We start from the raw sequence: 18,664 nt of genomic DNA, 5'->3' as shown, positions 1-18,664 counted from the left end.
AGTACTTTCCCCGTCTAGCCCAACATGATATTTTCACCCAGCCCAGCAAGTTCGTGGATTTCGAGAAAAATGGAAATGGGATTTAAATAGGCTGCATAGATGCTACATCATTGTTTCACCTAGCCCACCAAATGGACTAAAAAAACAACTGGACTAACAGCTGGGTCGACGGCCACAGCCCAGTTTTTTGTGATTTGCCAAGTAAGTTGCTTTGTCAGGCCTATTGGGCTGCAAATCTTTCAAGACGAGGAGAGCTTCATTCGGCTGGCCGAGAAAATGGCCTATCAGTAATGAGAAATGGGTTGTACATTCTTAAAACGCATCAAACCGGCAATTAGTTTCAAATATCTTTTTTCATTTCCAGATTTTAAGTTACATTAAATTTTATGCGTGGAGAATTTGTTGGACATTATATTGATATACATTTATTTTTAAAATCAGTTTGAATGTGAGTCGAAATTTCGGGATTAAAAGCAGTTCGAACCGCACCGAATATGCAAAATTTCATATAATTTTTTAACCGTGTCCACAATATGGGCTTTAATGCTAACAAAAAGAATATGGGCTCCAAAAAAACCTTAAGAATTAGCAAATGGGCTGTAAATTATTAGAAATAATGGCAGATGGGTTGTATGTTGTTTTCCACAGATTTGAGGCTTTCCTAAAAAAAGGTTGACGCACAAGCAGTGACTGTTGGATGGCCATCCAACGGCTGTCGTGCTTCTTCAATCTCTGCTCTTCCTGCTCCAGACGCTCAAACAAGCACCGGCAGGACTGCCTGCTCCCTCCTCCCCGCGGCCGGCTCTGCTGCCGCGCAGGCGTCACCGCCCCACCGTACTCCCATCGCTGGCCTAGCCATCCCTCTACTTACCCACACCTGCTTTTATTCTCTGGTGACGGCAGACGAACGAGTAAACCCTGGTACAGTCGTACTCCCCTCCGCGTGGGACACAACTGTCGAGTCTTCCCTGCCTCTGTGTCGTTCCCTTCCTAGGCCTCGCCGTCATCCACCGCCCTGGTGCTCTCGGCGCGGCCTGGTCAACATGGTCAACGACCGACATGCATTTGAAGTGGACTGTACGTGGAGAGGCCGGCAGCTGGGTCCACGGCCGCACGCAAGGAAATGCCTCCTTATTACGCGCAAAATAATGATTCCTCCACCTGACATCAGGGACCCACTGAAAGGGCCTCTGTATTTCGTGAAAAAAACGTTACCCCCGCTGACAGCTCGAACCCACCAGCTATATCTTCGCGCGCAAGGAAGTGCCTCCTTATTACGCACAAAGAAATAAATACTCGCCCTGTTAGCTGGGACCCAGTATAGTGGCAGGCTGACTTGTGGGCCTACTAAGTTGACGGGGACGGAGGGCTTTGTCAACTTAGTCAATATGCACGATTCTAGCTCTAATGACTGTACGATGTCCATCCAACGGCCGTAGTGCTTCTTCAACCTCTGGTCTTCTTGCTCCAGCCGCCCAAACCAGCGCTGGTCGTGCCTCGTGCTCCTGCCTCCCGTGGCCGGCTGCGATGCGGCGCAGGCCTCACCGCCCCCTACTACTCCGACCGCTGGCCAGGCCATCCCTCTACTCACCCACACCCCCTGTAATTCTACGGCGATGGTAGCCTCACACCGCAGCGAACCAGTGAACCCTCGTACTCCTCTAGGCGTGGGCATCCACTGTCGTGTCTTCCTCGACTCCGCATCATCCCCTTCCTAGGCCTCGCTGTCGTCCACCGCCCTGGTGCTCTCGGCGCGACGTGGTCAACGTGGTCAAGGAACGGCTTCCATCGGACATGGACTATACGTGGAGAGGCTGACAGCTGGGTCCATGGCCGCAGCAAGGAAGTGCCTCCTTATTACGTGCAAAATAATTATTCCTCCACCTGACAGCGGGGACCCACCGGACCAGCCACCGTATTTCGTGAAAAAAACGTTTGCCCTGACTGCTGGGACCCACCAGCTACATCTTCGCATGCAAGGAAGTGCGTCCGGGAAAAAAAACGATTCGCCCCCCTGACCGCTGGGACCCACCAGCTACATCTTCGCAGGCAAGGAAGTGCCTGACAGTCGGGACCCACCTGGTCGAAGCGTACGTAGTGTTGTCATTCTGGTCGCGAACGTGTACGTTCATATATACTGGTCGATGTAGAGGCGCGCATGTGTCGTAGTAGAGGCGCGTATGTGTCGTAGTAGAGGCGCGCACATAGCATGTACACATACGTACAGCGGCCAGGGTGCAAGAAAGAAAATATGGCCACGTACGTACATACGGGCAGGGTCTCAAACGCCTACTCACGAATACGTACGGCCAGGGCTCGTGTACATGGCTGAGTCAGAACGGAGAAACAGCATCGTCGTCGTGTTCATGGGGAGGCAACGAAACGCGTCGTGTTCATGGGGAGGCAACAGAATGCGTCGTGTTCATCAGGAGGCAACGGAACGCGTGGGAGCCAACCGGCTAGGTCGGAACGGAATGCGTGGTCGTGTTCATCGGGAGGGCTTGGACTAAACAGGCGATGGAAACGAGGCCTGATGTACCGCAGAACGGAGGAAACGGACCTCCTACGTTCGGAACGGGGTCCTGTTGATCGGCAGGGGTCTGGCGTACCGCAAAACGGAGGAAACGGACCTCCTATGGTCGAAACAGGGGTCCTGTTGATTGGGAGGGGTGTGGCGTACCGCAAAACGGACGAAACGGACTTGTGTTGGAGCGCTACGGTCGAAACGGGGCTCCTGTTCATCGGGAGGGGTGTGGCGTACCGCAAAACGGGACTCCATGGGATATTGTTCATCTCCACCGTCGACCTCCTCCAGCCTCCATGGGCTATCGTCGACCTCCTCCAGCCTCCACGGGCTACCGTCGACCTCCTCCAGCCTCCACGGGCTCCTGTTCATCCAGCCTCCACCGCGCGCTACTCCACCGGCTACTGTTCAACCACCCCTCCACCGTCTACTATTCATCCAGCCCTCCACACCATGGGGTCCTGTTCAACCACCCCTCCACGGGCACCCCTCCACTGTCTACTGTTCATCCAGCCCTCCACCACACCACGGGGTCCTGTTCATCCAGAGGCAACGCCACCGCTCACCGTTCATCCAACCCCCCCCCCCCCCCCGCAATGCTCACTGTTCACCCCAGAGGCAGGATCGATCGGCTTCAGTTAGCAGCAGTAGCGAAGGAATCACTCGATCGGGTTCAGTTAACCGCCATCGATCGATCGCTCGGGTTCAGTAACACGTAGCCTGCAGTGCAATCGCTCGGGTTCAGTTAGAGCCAGATGCCTTGCTCGGGTTCAGTTAGAGCCAACGCCTCGCACACACGCGCGTACGTGTACAAGAGAAACGCGCATCACTCGGCCCCCGACCTCCCACCGTAACCGGAAACTCCCCAAAATTTTCCTCCCCCTCGCTTCTACCATGGATTTTTCCGTCATGGACGGCCCAAAGAATGTCATGCAGCTGCGTCTCCGGCCCGCCTCGGATGAAAAGCCCATTTTCTGTCATGATTTTTTGTCATAGAAGTAGGATCCCACCACATCTATGATGATACCGGGTTTTGTCACAATTATCGTCATAGAAGGGTCATATGTATGACAGAAAAAAATTCGTTCGGCCCAAAATGTCACAGATGTGTCTTTTTTTGTAGTGTAAACCCACAATTCATCGGTCTCAACAAACACACCGCAAAAAGAAGATTACATCGAATAGATCTCCACAAGAGAGGGGAAGAACATTGTATTGAGATCCAAAAAGAGAGAAGAAGCCATCTAGCTAATAACTATGGACCCGCAGGTCTAAGGTAAACTACTGACACTTCATCGGAGGGGCTATGGTGTTGATGTAGAAGCCCTCCGTGATGGATACCCCCTCCAGCGGAGCTCCGGAACAGGCCCCAAGATGGGATCTCGTGGATACAGAAAGTTGCGGTTGTGGAATCAGGGTTTTGGCTCCGTATCTGATAGTTTGGGGGTACGTAGGTATATATAGGAGGAAGGAGTACGTCGGTGGAGCAACAGGGGGCCCATGAGGGTGGAGGGCGCGCCAGGGGGGGTTGGCGCACTAGGGGGGGTTGGCGCGCCCCCTACCTCGTGGCCTCCTCCTTTCTTTCTTGACGTAGGGTCCAAGTCTCCTGGATCATGTTCGGTGAGAAAATCACGTTCCTGAAGATTTCATTCTGTTTGGACTCCGTTTGATATTCCTTTTCTTCGAAACCCTAAAATAGGCAAAAATAGCAATTCTGGGCTGGGCCTCCGGTTAATAGGTTAGTCCCAAAAATAATATAAAAGTGGATAATAAAGCCCAATAATGTCCAAAACAGTAGATAATATAGCATGGAGCAATCAAAAATTATAGATACGTTAGAGACGTATCAAGCATCCCCAAGCTTAATTCCTGCTCGTCCTTGAGTAGGTAAATGATAAAAACAATTTTTTTGATGCGGAGTGCTACTTGGCATAATTTTGATGTAATTCTACTTAATTGTGGTATGAATATTCAGATCCTAAAGATTCAAGATGAATGTTCATATTGACATAAAAATAATAATACTTCAAGCATACTAGCTAAGCAATTATGTCTTCTCAAAATAACATGGCCAAAGAAAGTTCATCCCTACAAAATCATATAGTTTAGTCATGCTCCATTTTCGTCACACAAGAATGCTCTCATCATGCACAACCCCGATGACAAGCCAAGCAATTGTTTCATACTTTAGTAATCTCAACCCTATAAACTTTCACGCAATATATGAGCTCGAGCCATGGATATAGCACTATGGGTGGAATAGAATATGATGATGGGGGTTATGTGAAGAAGACAAAAGGAGAAAGTCTCACATCAACGAGGCTAATCAATGGGCTATGGAGATGCCCATCGATTGATGTTAATGCAAGGAGTAGGGATTGCCATGCAACGGATGCACTAGAGCTATAAATGTATGAAAGCTCAACAAAAGAAACCAAGTGGGTGTGCATCCAACTTGCTTGCTCATGAAGACCTAGGGCACTTGAGGAGGCCCATTTTTGGAATATACAAGCCGAGTTCTATAATGAAAAATTCCCACTAGTATATGAAAGTGACAAAACAAAAGACTCTCTATCATGAAGATTGCAGTGCTACTTTGAAGCACAAGTGTGGCAAAGGATAGTAGCATTGTCCCTTTTATTATTATTATTTTATTTGGACCCCTTTTTTTATTTGGCCTTTCTCCTTTTTTTACGACAATGCTCTATGAATGATGGTCATCACGCTTCTATTTATTTACAACTCAAGAATTACAACTCGATACTCAAAACAAGATATGACTCTATATGAATGCCTCCGGCAGTGTACCGGGTTATGCAATGAACCAAGAGTGACATGTATGAAAGAATTATGAACGGTGCCTTTGCCACAAATACTATGTCAACTACATGATCATGATAAGCAATATGACAATGATGAATGTGTCATGATAAACGGAATGGTGGAAAGTTGCATGGCAATATATCTCGGAATGGCTATGGAAATGCCATAATAGGTAGGTATGGTGGCTGTTTTGAGGAAGATATAAGGAGGTTTATGTGTGAAAGAGCATATCATATCACGGGGTTTGGATGCACCGGCGACGTTTGCACCAACTCTCAATCTGAGAAAGGGCAACGCACGGCACCGAAGAGGCTAGCAATGATGGAAGGGTGAGAGTGCGTGTAATCCATGGACTCAACATTTGTCACAAATAACTCACATACGTATTGCAAAACTCTACAAGTCATCAAAAACCAAGCACTACGTGCATGCTCCTAGGGGGATAGATTGGTAGGAAAAGACCATCGCTCGTCCCCGATCGCCACTCATAAGGAGGACAATCAAATAACACCTCGTGTTTCAAATTTGTTACATAACGTTTACCATACGTGCATTACGGGACTTGCAAACTTCAACACAAGCATTTCTTCAAATTCACAACTACTCAACTAGCACGACTTTGATATTATTACCTCCATATCTCAAAACAATTGTCAAGCATCAAACTTCTCTTAGTATTCAAAACACTCATAAGAATTTTTCACTATTCTTGAATACCTAGCATATTAGGATTATTTAGGAAAATTACCATGCTATTTAAGACTCTCAAAATAATCTAAGTGAATCTTGAGATATCAAAAGTTTCTATAAAACAAATCCACCACCGTGCTCTAAAAGATATAAGTGAAGTACTAGAGCAAAACTATATAACTCAAATGATATAAGCGATGCACATAGAGTATTCTGACAAAATCCAAATCATGTATGGCTCTCTCAAAAGGTGTGTACAGCAAGGATGATTGTGGTAAACTAAAAAGCAAAGACTCAAATCATACAAGGTGCTCCAAGCAAAACACATATCATGTGGTGAATAAAAATATAGCTCCAAGTAAAGTTACCAATAGAAGGAGACGAAAAGTGGGGATGCCTTCCGGGGCATCCCCGAGCTTTGGCTTTTAGGTGTCCTTAGATTATCTTGGGGGTGCCATGGGAATACCGAAGCTTAGGCTCTTTCCACTCCTTGTTCCATAATCCATCAAATCTTTACCCAAAACTTGAAAACTTCACAACACAAAACTTAAAGTAGAAAATCTCGTGAGCTCCGTTAGCGAAAGAAAGCCAAACACCACTTCAAGGTACTGTAATGAACTCATTCTTTATTTATATTGGTGTTAAACCTACTGTATTCCAACTTCTTTATGGTTTATAAACTATTTTACTAGCCATAGATTCATCAAAATAAGCAAACAACACACGAAACATAGAATCTGTCAAAAAACAGAACAGTCTGTAGTAATCTGTATCTAGCGCAAGATCTGGAACCCCAAAAATTATAAAATAAATTGCTGGACGTGAGGAATTTATCTATTAATCATCTTCAAAAAGAATTAACTAAATATCACTTTCCAAATAAAAATGGCAGCAGTTCTCGTGAGCGCTAAAGTTTCTATTTTTTACAGCAAGATATCAAGACTTTCCCCAAGTCTTCCCAACGGTTCTTCTTGGCACAAACACTAATTAAACACAAAAAACACAACCAAACAGAGGATAGATAAATTATTTATTACTAAAAAGTAGCAAAAATCAAGGAATAAAAAAAAATTGGGTTGCCTCCCAACAAGCGCTATCGTTTAACGCCCATAGCTAGGCATAAAAAGCAAGGATAGATCTAGGTATTGCCATCTTTGGTAGGCAATCCATAAGTGTCTCTCATAACAGATTCATAAGGTAATTTAATTTTCTTTCTAGGAAAGTGTTCCATGCCTTTCCTTAACGTAAATTGGAATCTAATATTTCCTTCCTTCATATCAATAATTGCACCAATCGTTCTAAGGAAAGGACTACCAAGAATAATAGGACATGAAGGATTGCAATCTATGTCAAGAACAATAAAATCTATGGGCACATAATTCCTATTTGCAACAATAAGAACGTCATTAATTCTTCCCATAGGTTTCCTAATAGTGGAATCCGCAAGGTGCAAGTTTAGAGAGCAATCATCAAAATCACGGAAACCTAACAAATCACACAAAGTCTTTGGAATCATGGAAACACTATCACCCAAATCACATAAAGCATAGAACTCATGATCTTTAATCTTAATTTTAATAGTTGGTTCCCACTCATCATAAAGTTTTCTAGGGATAGAAACTTCCAACTCAAGTTTTTCTTCATAAGATTGCATCAAGGCATCAACGATATGTTTAGTGAACGCTTTATTTTGACTATAAGCGTGAGGAGAATTTAGCACGAGTTGCAACAAGGAAATACAATCAATCAAATAGCAATTTTCATAATTAAATTCCTTGAAATCCAAAATAGTGGGTTTAGCAACATCTAGGGTTTTAATTTCTTCAATCCCACTTTCATCAATTTTAGCATCAAGATCTAAAAACTATGAATTCTTGGAACGCCTTCTAGGTAAAGGTGGATCATATTCAGTCCCATCATTATTAAGATTCATATTGCAAAACAAAGATTTAATAGGGGACAAATCAATAACTTTTAGATCTTCATCTTTATTTTCATAGGAACTAGAAGAACACTTATAAAGGCATCTTTCTTATCACGCATCCTAGCGGTTCTTTCTTTGCACTCATCAATGGAAATTCTCATGGCTTTGAGAGACTCATTGATATCATGCTTAGGTGGAATAGATCTAAGTTTCAAAGAATCAACATCAAGAGAAATTCTATCAACGTTCCTAGCCAACTCATCAATCTTATGCAATTTTTCTTCAATCAAAGCATTAAAATTCTTTTGCGAAGTAATAAATTCTTTCATATTAGATTCAAAATCAGAGGGCATCTTATTATAATTTCCATAAGAATTGTTGTAGGAATTACCATAATTATTAGAGGGATTACTAGGATAAGGCCTAGCATTAAAATTTCCTCTATACGCGTTGTTACCAAAATTGTTCCTACCAACAAAATTCACATCCATAGATTCATTATTATTCTCAATCAAAGTAGACAAGGGCATATCATTAGGATCAGATGAAACACTTTTACTAGCGAATAATTTCATAAGTTCATCCATCTTTCCACTCAAAACATTAATTTCATCTATCGCATGCACCTTTTTATTAGTAGATCTTTCAGTATGCCATTGAGAATAATTAACCATAATATTATCTAGGAGTTTAGTAGCTTCTCCTAAAGTGATTTCCATAAAAGTGCCTCCCGCGGCCGAATCTAAAAGATTTCTAGAAGCAAAATTCAATCCGGCATAATTTTTTTTGTATAATCATCCACAAATTCAAACCATGAGTAGGGCAATTACGTATCATTAATTTCATCCTCTCCCAAGCTTGTGCAACATGTTCATGATCAAGTTGCTTAAAATTCATAATATCATTTCTAAGGGAGATGATCTTAGCGGGAGGAACATACTTAGAGATAAAAGCATCTTTGCATTTGTTCCAAAAATCAATACTATTTTTAGGCAAAGACGAAAACCAAGCTTTAGCATGATCTCTAAGCGAAAAAGGAAATAGATTCAATTTAACAATATCGTTATCCACATCTTTCTTTTTTTGCATATCGCACAAATCAACGAAGCTATTTAGATGGGTAGCGGCATCTTCACTGGGAAGGCTGGAAAACGGATCTTTCATGAGAAGATTCAGCAGGGCAGCATTAATTTCACAAGATTCAGCATCGGTAAGAGGAGCAATCAGAGTGCTATTAAAATCATTGTTGTTCGTATTGGTAAAGTCACACGATTTAGTATTATCTTGAGCCATCGTGACAAGCAAGCAATCCAACACACAAGCAAACAAAAAGCAAGCGGGCAAAAGAGGCAAACGGGAAAGAGATGGAGGATAGAGAGAGAGAGAGGGCGAATAAAACGACAAGGGTGAAGTGGGGAGAGGAAAACGAGAGGCAAATGGAAAATAATGTAATGCGGGAGGTAAGGATTGTGATGGGTACTTGGTATGTTTGACTTTTGCGTAGACTCCCCGGCAACGGCGCCAGAAATTCTTCTTGCTACCTCTTGAGCACTGCGTTGAATTTCCCCGAAGAGGAAAGGCATGCAATATGATGAAAACCCCATCTTGTTATCCTCGATGGCAACAATACAATACGTGCATTGTTGCCCCTACTGTCACTGGGAAAGGACACCGCAAGATTGAACCCAAAGCTAAGCACTTCTCCCATTGCAAGAAAGATCAATCTAGTAGGCCAAACCAAAATGATAATTCAAAGAGACTTGCAAAGATAACCAATCATACATAAAATAATTCAGAGAAGATTCAAATATTGTTCATAGATTGACTTGATCATAAACCCACAATTCATCGGTCTCAACAAACACAACGCAAAAATAAGATTACATCGAATAGATCTCCACAAGAGAGGGGGAGAACTTTGTATTGAGATCCAAAAAGAGAGAAGAAGCCATCTAGCTAATAACTATGGACCCGTAGGTCTGAGGTAAACTACTGACACTTCATCGGAAGGGCTATGGTGTTGATGTAGAAGCCCTCGGTGATGGATACCCCATCCGGCGGAGCTCCGGAACAGGCCCCAAGATGGGATCTCGTGGATACAGAAAGTTGTGGTGGTGGAATTAGGGTTTTGGCTTCGTATCTGATCGTTTGGGGGTACATAGGTATATATAGGAGGAAGGAGTATGTTGGTGGAGCAACAGGGGGCCCATGAGGGTGGAGGGCGCGTCTGGGGTGGGGGGTAGGCGCGCCCCCTACCTCGTGGCCTCCTCCTTTGTTTCTTGACATAGGGTCCAAGTCTCCTGGATCATGTTCGGTGAGAAAATCACGTTCCCGAAGGTTTCTTTCCGTTTGGACACCGTTTGATATTCCTTTTCTTCGAAACCCTAAAATAGGCAAAAACAACAATTCTAGGCTGGGCCTCCGGTTAATAGGTTAGTCCCAAAAATAATATAAAAGTGGATAATAAAGCCTAATAATGTCCAAAACAGTAGATAATATAGCATGGAGCAATCAAAAATTATAGATACGTTGGAGACGTATCACCTATATACATGATCATACCTAGATATTCTCATAACCATGCTCAATTTTGTCAATTGCTCAACAGTAATTGGTTCACCCACCATAAAATACTTATGCTCTCGAGAGAAGCCACTAGTGAAACCTATGGCCCCCGGGTCTATCTTCATCATATTAATCTTCCAATACTTAGTTATTTTCATTGCCTTTTATTTTACTTTGCATCTTTATCATAAAAATACAAAAAATATTATCTTGTTGCAATCCGTGCTAAATTCTCCTCATTCTTATAGCCAAAATAAAGCTTTTATTAAACATATCGTCGATGGTTTGATGCAATCTTATGAAGAAAAACTTGAGTTGGAAGTTTCTATCCCTAGAAAACTTTATGATGAGTGGGAACCAACTATTAAAATTAAAATAAAAGATCATGAATGCTATACTTTATGTGATTTGTTAGGTTTCCATGATTTTGATGATTGCTCTCTAAACTTGCACCTTGCGGATTCCACTATTAAGAAACCTATGGGAAGAATTAATGATGTTATTATTGTTGCAAATAGTAATTATGTGCCCGTAGATTTTATCGTTCTTGATATAGATTGCAATCCTTCATGTCCTATTATTCTTGGTAGACCTTTCCTTAGAACGATTGGTGCAATTATTGATATGAAGGAAGGAAATATTAGATTCCAATTTACGTTAAGGAAAGGCATGGAACACTTTCCTAGAAAGAAAATTAAATTACCTTATGAATCTATTATGAGAGACACTTATGGATTGCCTACCAAAGATGGCAATACCTAGATCTATCCTTGCTTTTTATGCCTAGCTATGGGCGTTAAACGATAGCGCTTGTTGGGAGGCAACCCAATTTTTTTTTATTCCTTGATTTTTGCTACTTTTTAGTAATAAATAATTTATCTATCCTTGCTTTTTATGCCTAGCTATGGGCGTTAAATGATAGCGCTTGTTGGGAGGCAACCCAATTTTATTTTTATAGCTTGCTTTTTTATCCTGTTTAGTAATAAATAATTTATCTAGCCTCTGTTTTGGTTTTGTTTTTGTGTTTAATTAGTGTTTGTGCCAAGTAGAACCGTTGGGAAGACTTGGGGAAAGTCTTGTTAATCTTGCTGTAAAAAAACAGCAACTTTAGCGCTCACGATAACTGCTGCCATTTTTATTTGGAAAGTGATATTTAGTTAATTTTTTTAAGATGATTAACAGATAAATGCCTCACTTCCAGCAATTTATTTTAGAATTTTTGGGGTTCCAGACATTGCGCTAGATACAGATTACTACAGACTGTTCTGTTTTTGACAGATTTTGTTTTTCGTGTGTTGTTTGCTTATTTTGATGAATCTATGGCTAGTAAAATAGTTTATAAACCATAGAGAAGTTGGAATACAGTAGGTTTAACACAAATATAAATAAATAATGAGTTCATTACAGTACCTTGAAGTGGTCTTTTGTTTTCTTTCGCTCCGGAGCTCACGAGATTTCCTTCTTTAAGTTTTGTGTTGTGAAGTTTTCAAGTTTTGGGTAAAGATTTGATGGATTATGGAACAAGGAGTGGCCAAAGCCTAAGCTTGGGTATGCCCATGGCACCCCTAAGATAATATAAGGACACCTAAAAGCCAAAGCTTGGGGATGCCCCAGAAGGCATCCCCTCTTTCGTCTACTTCTATCGGTAACTTTACTTGGAGCAATATTTTTATTCACCACATGATATGTGTTTTGCTTGGAGCGTCTTGTATGATTTGAGTCTTTATTTGTTAGTTTACCAAAATAATCTTTGATGTACACACCTTTTGAGAGATACACACATGATTCAGAAATTATTAGAATATTCTATGTGCTTCACTTATATCTTTTGAGTTATATAGTTTTGCTCTAGTACTTCACTTATATCTTTTAGAGCACGGTGGTGGATTTGTTTTATAGAAACTATTGATCTCTCATGCTTCACTTAGATTATTTTGAGAGTCCTAAATAGCATGGTAATTCGCTTAAATAATCCTAATATGCTAGGTATTCAAGATTAATAAAATCTTTCTTATGAGTGTGCTGAATACTATGAGAATTTTGAAACTTGATAATTGTTTTGAGATATGGAGATGATGATATTAGAGTCTTGCTAGTTGAGTAGTTGTGAATTTGAGAAATGCTTGTGTTGAAGTTTGTGATTCCCGTAGCATGCACATATGGTGAACCGTTATGTGATGAAGTCGGGGCATGATGTATTTATTGATTGTCCTCCTTATGAGTGGCGGTCGGGGACGAGCGATGGTATTTTCCTACCAATCTATCCCCCTAGGAGCATGCACGTAATACTTTGCTTTGATAACTAATAGATTTTTGCAATAATTATGTGAGTTTTTTATGACTAATGTTGAGTCCATGGATTATACGCACTCTCACCCTTCCATCATTGCTAGCCTCTCTAATACCGCGCACCTTTCGCCGGTATCATACACCCACCATATACCTTCCTCAAAACAGCCACCATACCTACCTATCATGGCATTTGCATAGCCATTCCAAGATATATTGCCATGCAACTTTCCACCATTCCGTTTATCATGACATGCTTCATCATTATCATATTGCTTTGCATGATCATGTAGTTGACATCGTATTTGTGGCAAAGCCACCGTTCATAATTCTTTCATACATGTCACTCATGAGTCATTGCATATCCCGGTACACCGCCGGAGGCATTCATATAGAGTCATATTTTGTTCTAAGTATCGAGTTGTAATTCTTGAGTTGTAAGTAAATAAAAGTGTGATGATCATCATTTTTAGAGCATTGTCCCAATGAGGAAAGGATGATGGAGACTATGATTCCCCCGTAAGTCGGGATGAGACTCCGGACGAAAAAAGAGTCCATAAAAAAGAGAAAATGCCCAAATAAAAAATGAGAGAAAAAGAGAGAAGGGACAATGCTACTATCCTTTTACCACACTTGTGCTTAAAAGTATCACCATGATCTTCATGATAGAGAGTCTCCTATGTTGTCACTTTCATATACTAGTGGGAATCTTTCAGTATAGAACTTGGCTGGTATATTCTGATGATGGGCTTCCTTAAATGCCCTAGGTCTTCGTGAGCAAGCGAGTTGGATGCACACCCACTTAGTTTCTTTTGTTGATCTTTCATACATTTATAGCTCTAGTGCATCCGTAGCATGGCAATCCCTACTCACTCACATTGATATCTATTGATGGGCATCTCCATAGCCCGTTGATACGCCTAGTTGATGTGAGACTATCTTCCCCTTTTTTTCTTCTCCACAACTACCATTCTATTCCACCTATAGTGCTATTTCCATGGCTCACGTTGATGTATTGCGTGAAGATTGAAAAAGTTTGACAACATTAAAAGTATGAAACAATTGCTTGGATTGTCATCGGGGTTGTGCATGATTTAAGTACTTTGTGTGGTGAAGATGGAGCATAGCCAGACTATATGATTTTGTAGGGATAACTTTCTTTGGCCATGTTATTTTGAGAAGACATAATTGCTTAGTTAGTATGCTTGAAGTATTATTATTTCTATGTCAATATTAAACTTTTGTCTTGAATCTTTCGGATCTGAATATTCATGCCAAAATTAAGAAGAATTACATTGAAATTATGCCTAGTAGCATTCCACATCAAAAATTCTGTTTTTATCATTTACCTACTCGAGGACGAGCAGGAATTAAGCTTGGGGATGCTTGATACGTCTCCAACGTATCTATAATTTTTGATTGCTCCATGCTATATTATCTACTGTTTTGGACATTATTGGGCTTTATTGTCCACTTTTATATTATTTTTGGGACTAACCTATTAACCAGAGGCCCAGCCCAGAATTGCTGTTTTTTTTGCCTATTTTAGGGTTTCGAAGAAAAGGAATATCAAACGGAGTCCAAACGGAATGAAACCTTCGGGAATGTGATTTTCTCACCGAACATGATCCAGGAGACTTGGACCCTACGTCAATCAACCGACAGGGAGGCCACGAGGTAGGGGGCGCGCCTACCCCCCCAGGTGCGCCTCGTAGGCCCCCTGTTGCTCCACCGACGTACTTCTTCCTCCTATATATACCTACGTACCCCAAACGATCAGATACGGAGCCAAAACCCTAATTCCACCGCCATAACTTCCTGTATCCACGAGATCCCATCTTGGGGCTTGTTCGGGAGCTCCGCCGGAGGGGGCATCAATCACGGAGGGCTTCTACATCAACACCGTAGCCTCTCCGATGAAGTGTGAGTAGTTTACCTCAGACCTACGGGTCCATAGTTATTAGCTAGATGGCTTCTTCTCTCTTTTTGGATCGCAATACAAAGTTCTCCCCCTCTCTTGTGGAGATCTATTCGATGTAATCTTCTTTTGCGGTATGTTTGTTGTGACCGATGAATTGTGGATTCATGATCAAGTTTATCTATGAACAATATTTGAATCTTCTCTGAATTCTTTTATTTATGACCGGTTATCTTTGCAAGTCTCTTCAAATTATCAGTTTGGTTTGGCCTACTAGATTGATCTTTCTTGCAATGGGACAAGTGCTTAGCTCTGGGTTCAATCTTGCGGTGTCCTTTCCCAGTGACAGTAGGGGCAGCAAGGCACATATTGTATTGTTGCCATCGAGGATAACAAGATGGTTTTTTTTATCATATTGCATGAATTTATCCCTCTACATCATGTCATCTTGCTTAAGGCGTTACTCTGTTCTTATGAACTTAATACTCTAGATGCATGCTGGATAGCGGTCGATGTGTGGAGTAATAGTAGTACATGTAGGTAGGAGTCGGTCTACTTGTCTTGGACGTGATGCCTATATACATGATCATACCTAGATATTCTCATAACTATGCTCAATACTGTCAATTGCTCAACAGTAATTTGTTCACGCACCATAAAATACTTATGCTCTCGAGAGAAGCCACTAGTGAAACCTATGGCCCCCGGGTCTATCTTCATCATATTAATCTTCCAATACTTAGTTATTTTCATTGCCTTTTATTTTACTTTGCATCTTTATCATAAAAATACCAAAAATATTATCTTATCATATCTATCAGATCTTACTCTCGTAAGTGACCGTGTAAGGATTGACAACCCCTTATCGCGTTGGTTGCGAGGATTTATTTGTTTTGTGTGGGTACGAGGGACTCGCGCGTAGCCTCCTATTGGATTGATACCTTGGTTCTCAAAAAACGGAGGGAAATACTTACGCTACTCTGTTGCATCACCCTTTCCTCTTCAAGGGAAAACCAACGCAAGTGCTCAAGAGGTAGCAGGGGATCGGTCGGATCGGGAGAGAACAGAACAACCACAAGTTCACCGAGCAGAAGAACACCTCTCCTCGGGAGGCTGTTCTTCCCATTGTACTGTTCATCCTCAGCCCAAGAGGCAATCCACCACCACACACTGGAGTAGGGTATTACACCACAACGGTTGCTCGAACCAGTATATATCTTGTGTGCCTTGTGTTACGAGTTCGTCGAGTTAGCCCGTAAGATCTTAGCAAAGCTAGGACGTGGTTCAGTAGGGGGAGATCTTCACGCGCACACCAGTGTTCGAACCTAGAGGGTTCTGCCGGAACTCGTGATCCAACATTTGGCACGCCAGGTAGGGGTGTGCCGAAGCTTCCCTTCCATCGCTCCGCCTCCCGTTGTCTCATTGTCTCCATGTCGGACGCTCGCCGCGCTCGCGCTGAGCGCTGGGCTGCCCTCGCCGCCCGCGTTGCTCAGACGGCTCCCGTCGGCGGGCCACCCCATCATTCTCCGTTGCCCGCCGCCAACGCCGCCATTGGCCCGGCGGGGAACAAGCATCAAGCATCCTTGCTGCACCCCTCGGTGCGGCGGGGCGGCCGCATCGCCACTCCATCGCTGAACCCGGCCGGTTCGTCATCCCATGCTCGTCGCGCTCCCATGGACGCACAGGCCGCTCTGTGCATGGAGCGCGAGCTCCTCCGCTACCGCCCAATCCACGACCTCTACGAGGACTAGCTCGACCGCATTGCCAAGCTTGTCAGCGCCATAGGGGGCTCCCCTGCGCTGTCCCTCTCGCCGCCTCGCCCTCCGCCAGCCGTGGGCGGCGTGGCCCATGGAGCGCCTCCACCACCTCTACCCCAAGACGGAGTCTTGGCGCCCAGGCGCGTGGCCCCACAGTGCGACTGCCGTGTTCGGCGCACGCACAAGAAGAAATAAGCTGCCAAGAAGTCCCTCGACCGCGAGAAAACGCTCCCGTGCTCCTTGCGCCACCATGGCAAGACCGCGTGCCGCCTGCGGCGGTGGTGCGCGGACCCCATCAAGGATAAGTTCTCCACCAGCGCAGTGTCCCAGTGACCACGGCGGGCTGCCGCGCCTTCACCCCAGAGCTGCGTAGCGTCGCTTGGCCGGGCAAGTTCAAGCCGGATCTGCCCCCTCGCTATGACGGCACCCCCGACCCCGGGGAGTTCCTGCAGCTCTACGAGCTAAGCATCGAGGCAGCCAATGGCGGCGAGAAAGTCATGGCGAACTGGTTTCCCATGGCTCTCAAGGATGGTGCTCGCTCCTGGCTCCTAAACCTGCCTCCAACCTCAATCTCCTCCTGGAACGAGATGCGCGACCGTTTCGTTGCCAACTTCCAGGGCACTCGCGACCGCCCACCGGCTGTGGGTGACCTACGCCGCGTCAAGCAACAACCAGGAGAGACCCTCCAGAAGTACATCCAGCGCTTCAACAACCTTCGTCTCAAGATCCCCAAGGTGATGGACGAGGCCATCATCTCCGCGTTCTCCGATGGCGTCTGCGACGTCAAGATGAAGGAGGAGCTCGCCATCCACGAGGAGTTGTGCACGTCTCTGGAGCTGTTCAACCTGGCAACCAAGTGCGCAAGAGCTGAGGAGGGGCGCCTCTCCCTCCTCGAGCTCCCGATTGCGGACCCGGAGGAGAAGAAAGCCAAGGCCAAAGACGTGAAGTGCAAGGGAGCAGCAGTGCTCGCAGCGGAGCCGGACACAAAGCGCGGCAGGGACCTGCCCGAGTCCCCCAAGAGCAGCCGACCGTTCCGCGCCTTCCATAACCTGCATACCCACAACACCAACGACTGTCAAGAGCTCAGGGCCATTCGAGAAGGACGCTTTGGTCGACGCCCCGAGCGCAATGACCGGGGCTACGGCCGAGGAGGAGAACATGGTGGCGGACGCTGGGATGACCGTGGCCCACGCCAGGAGTGGCGCGACCGGCCTCGTGAGGACCACTGGCAGGATCAGCCTCGCGAGGGCGCCTGGAGAGATCAGCCTCGTGAGGATGGTCCTCAGGGAAACGCCGGTCTCCCTCCACTACCGTCACCACCAAGAAGGAATGACGACCACCACCAAGACGAGGAGGCTGGGGGCTCCCAGGAACCGTGTGCTATCCCCTGCATCTTGGGCGTAGCTCAAGTCCTAGCCTCACAGTGTATCTTCATGCAGTTTGCTCGCGAGGTGAACGTAGTCCTCCCCAAGATCGAGGCTATGCGCCCGCCCAGGTGGTCCCAGTGCGCCATTACCTTCAGCTCAGCAGATCAGCTCAAGTGCGAGGCCACTGTCGGCGTTCTCCCAATGCTTTGTTCACCCGTCATCAGCAACGTGCAAGTCACCAAGACCCTCATCGACGGCGGCGCAGGGCTCAATGTCCTGTCCGTCGAGATGTTCGACAACCTTCAAGTGCCATACGATTAGCTTCAGCCTACCAAGCCTTTCTCAGGAGTGACCGACGGCTCCACCACCCCGATCGGGCAGGTCCGCCTCTCAGTCACCTTCGGACAGCGCAACAACTACCGCACCGAGCTCATCGACTTCGACGTCGCACACATTTGTCTGTCATACAATGCCATCCTCGGGTATCCGGCCCTGGCCAAGTTCATGGCCATGACGCACCACAGCTACAACGTCCTCAAGATGCCAAGAAGCGGCGGGATTATCATAGTCCCCTCCGAAGAAAGAGATGTGGTGTGCTCCCTCAAGGGCACCTTCCAAGCAGCGTAAATCGAAGACCCCGGCCACAATGCAGCTTGGTACCCTCCGGAGGTCGTCCCCAAGAAGAAGAAGCAGCAACTCTGTGCCGGACCTCAGGAGGGCAGCACCGCAAGTGGCACCTCTTCAGGATCAGCACCCGCACCTCTTCAGGATCAGCACCTCTCGAGGGCTCTCCTCTGGAGGGCCTCA

At 44.9% G+C, this 18,664-nt stretch overlaps 1 protein-coding gene across 1 annotated transcript; it reads left to right on the top strand.

Moving 5' to 3' along the window:
• Positions 1-17,077: 17,077 nt before the first annotated feature.
• Positions 17,078-17,945, top strand: LOC147976033 (uncharacterized). The gene is made up of 2 exons (XM_087520692.1): positions 17,078-17,865; positions 17,930-17,945. Exons 1-2 carry the CDS (start codon positions 17,078-17,080, stop codon positions 17,943-17,945), a joined length of 804 nt encoding a protein of 267 aa, XP_087376818.1.
• Positions 17,946-18,664: the final 719 nt, after the last annotated feature.

Source organism: Triticum urartu, chromosome 4A (assembly GCF_056163025.1).
Source record: "Triticum urartu cultivar PI428250 chromosome 4A, HENAU_Tu73, whole genome shotgun sequence".
In the NCBI taxonomy this organism is placed as follows: Eukaryota; Viridiplantae; Streptophyta; class Magnoliopsida; order Poales; family Poaceae; genus Triticum; species Triticum urartu.
This window is presented reverse-complemented; position numbering and strand designations above follow the sequence as displayed.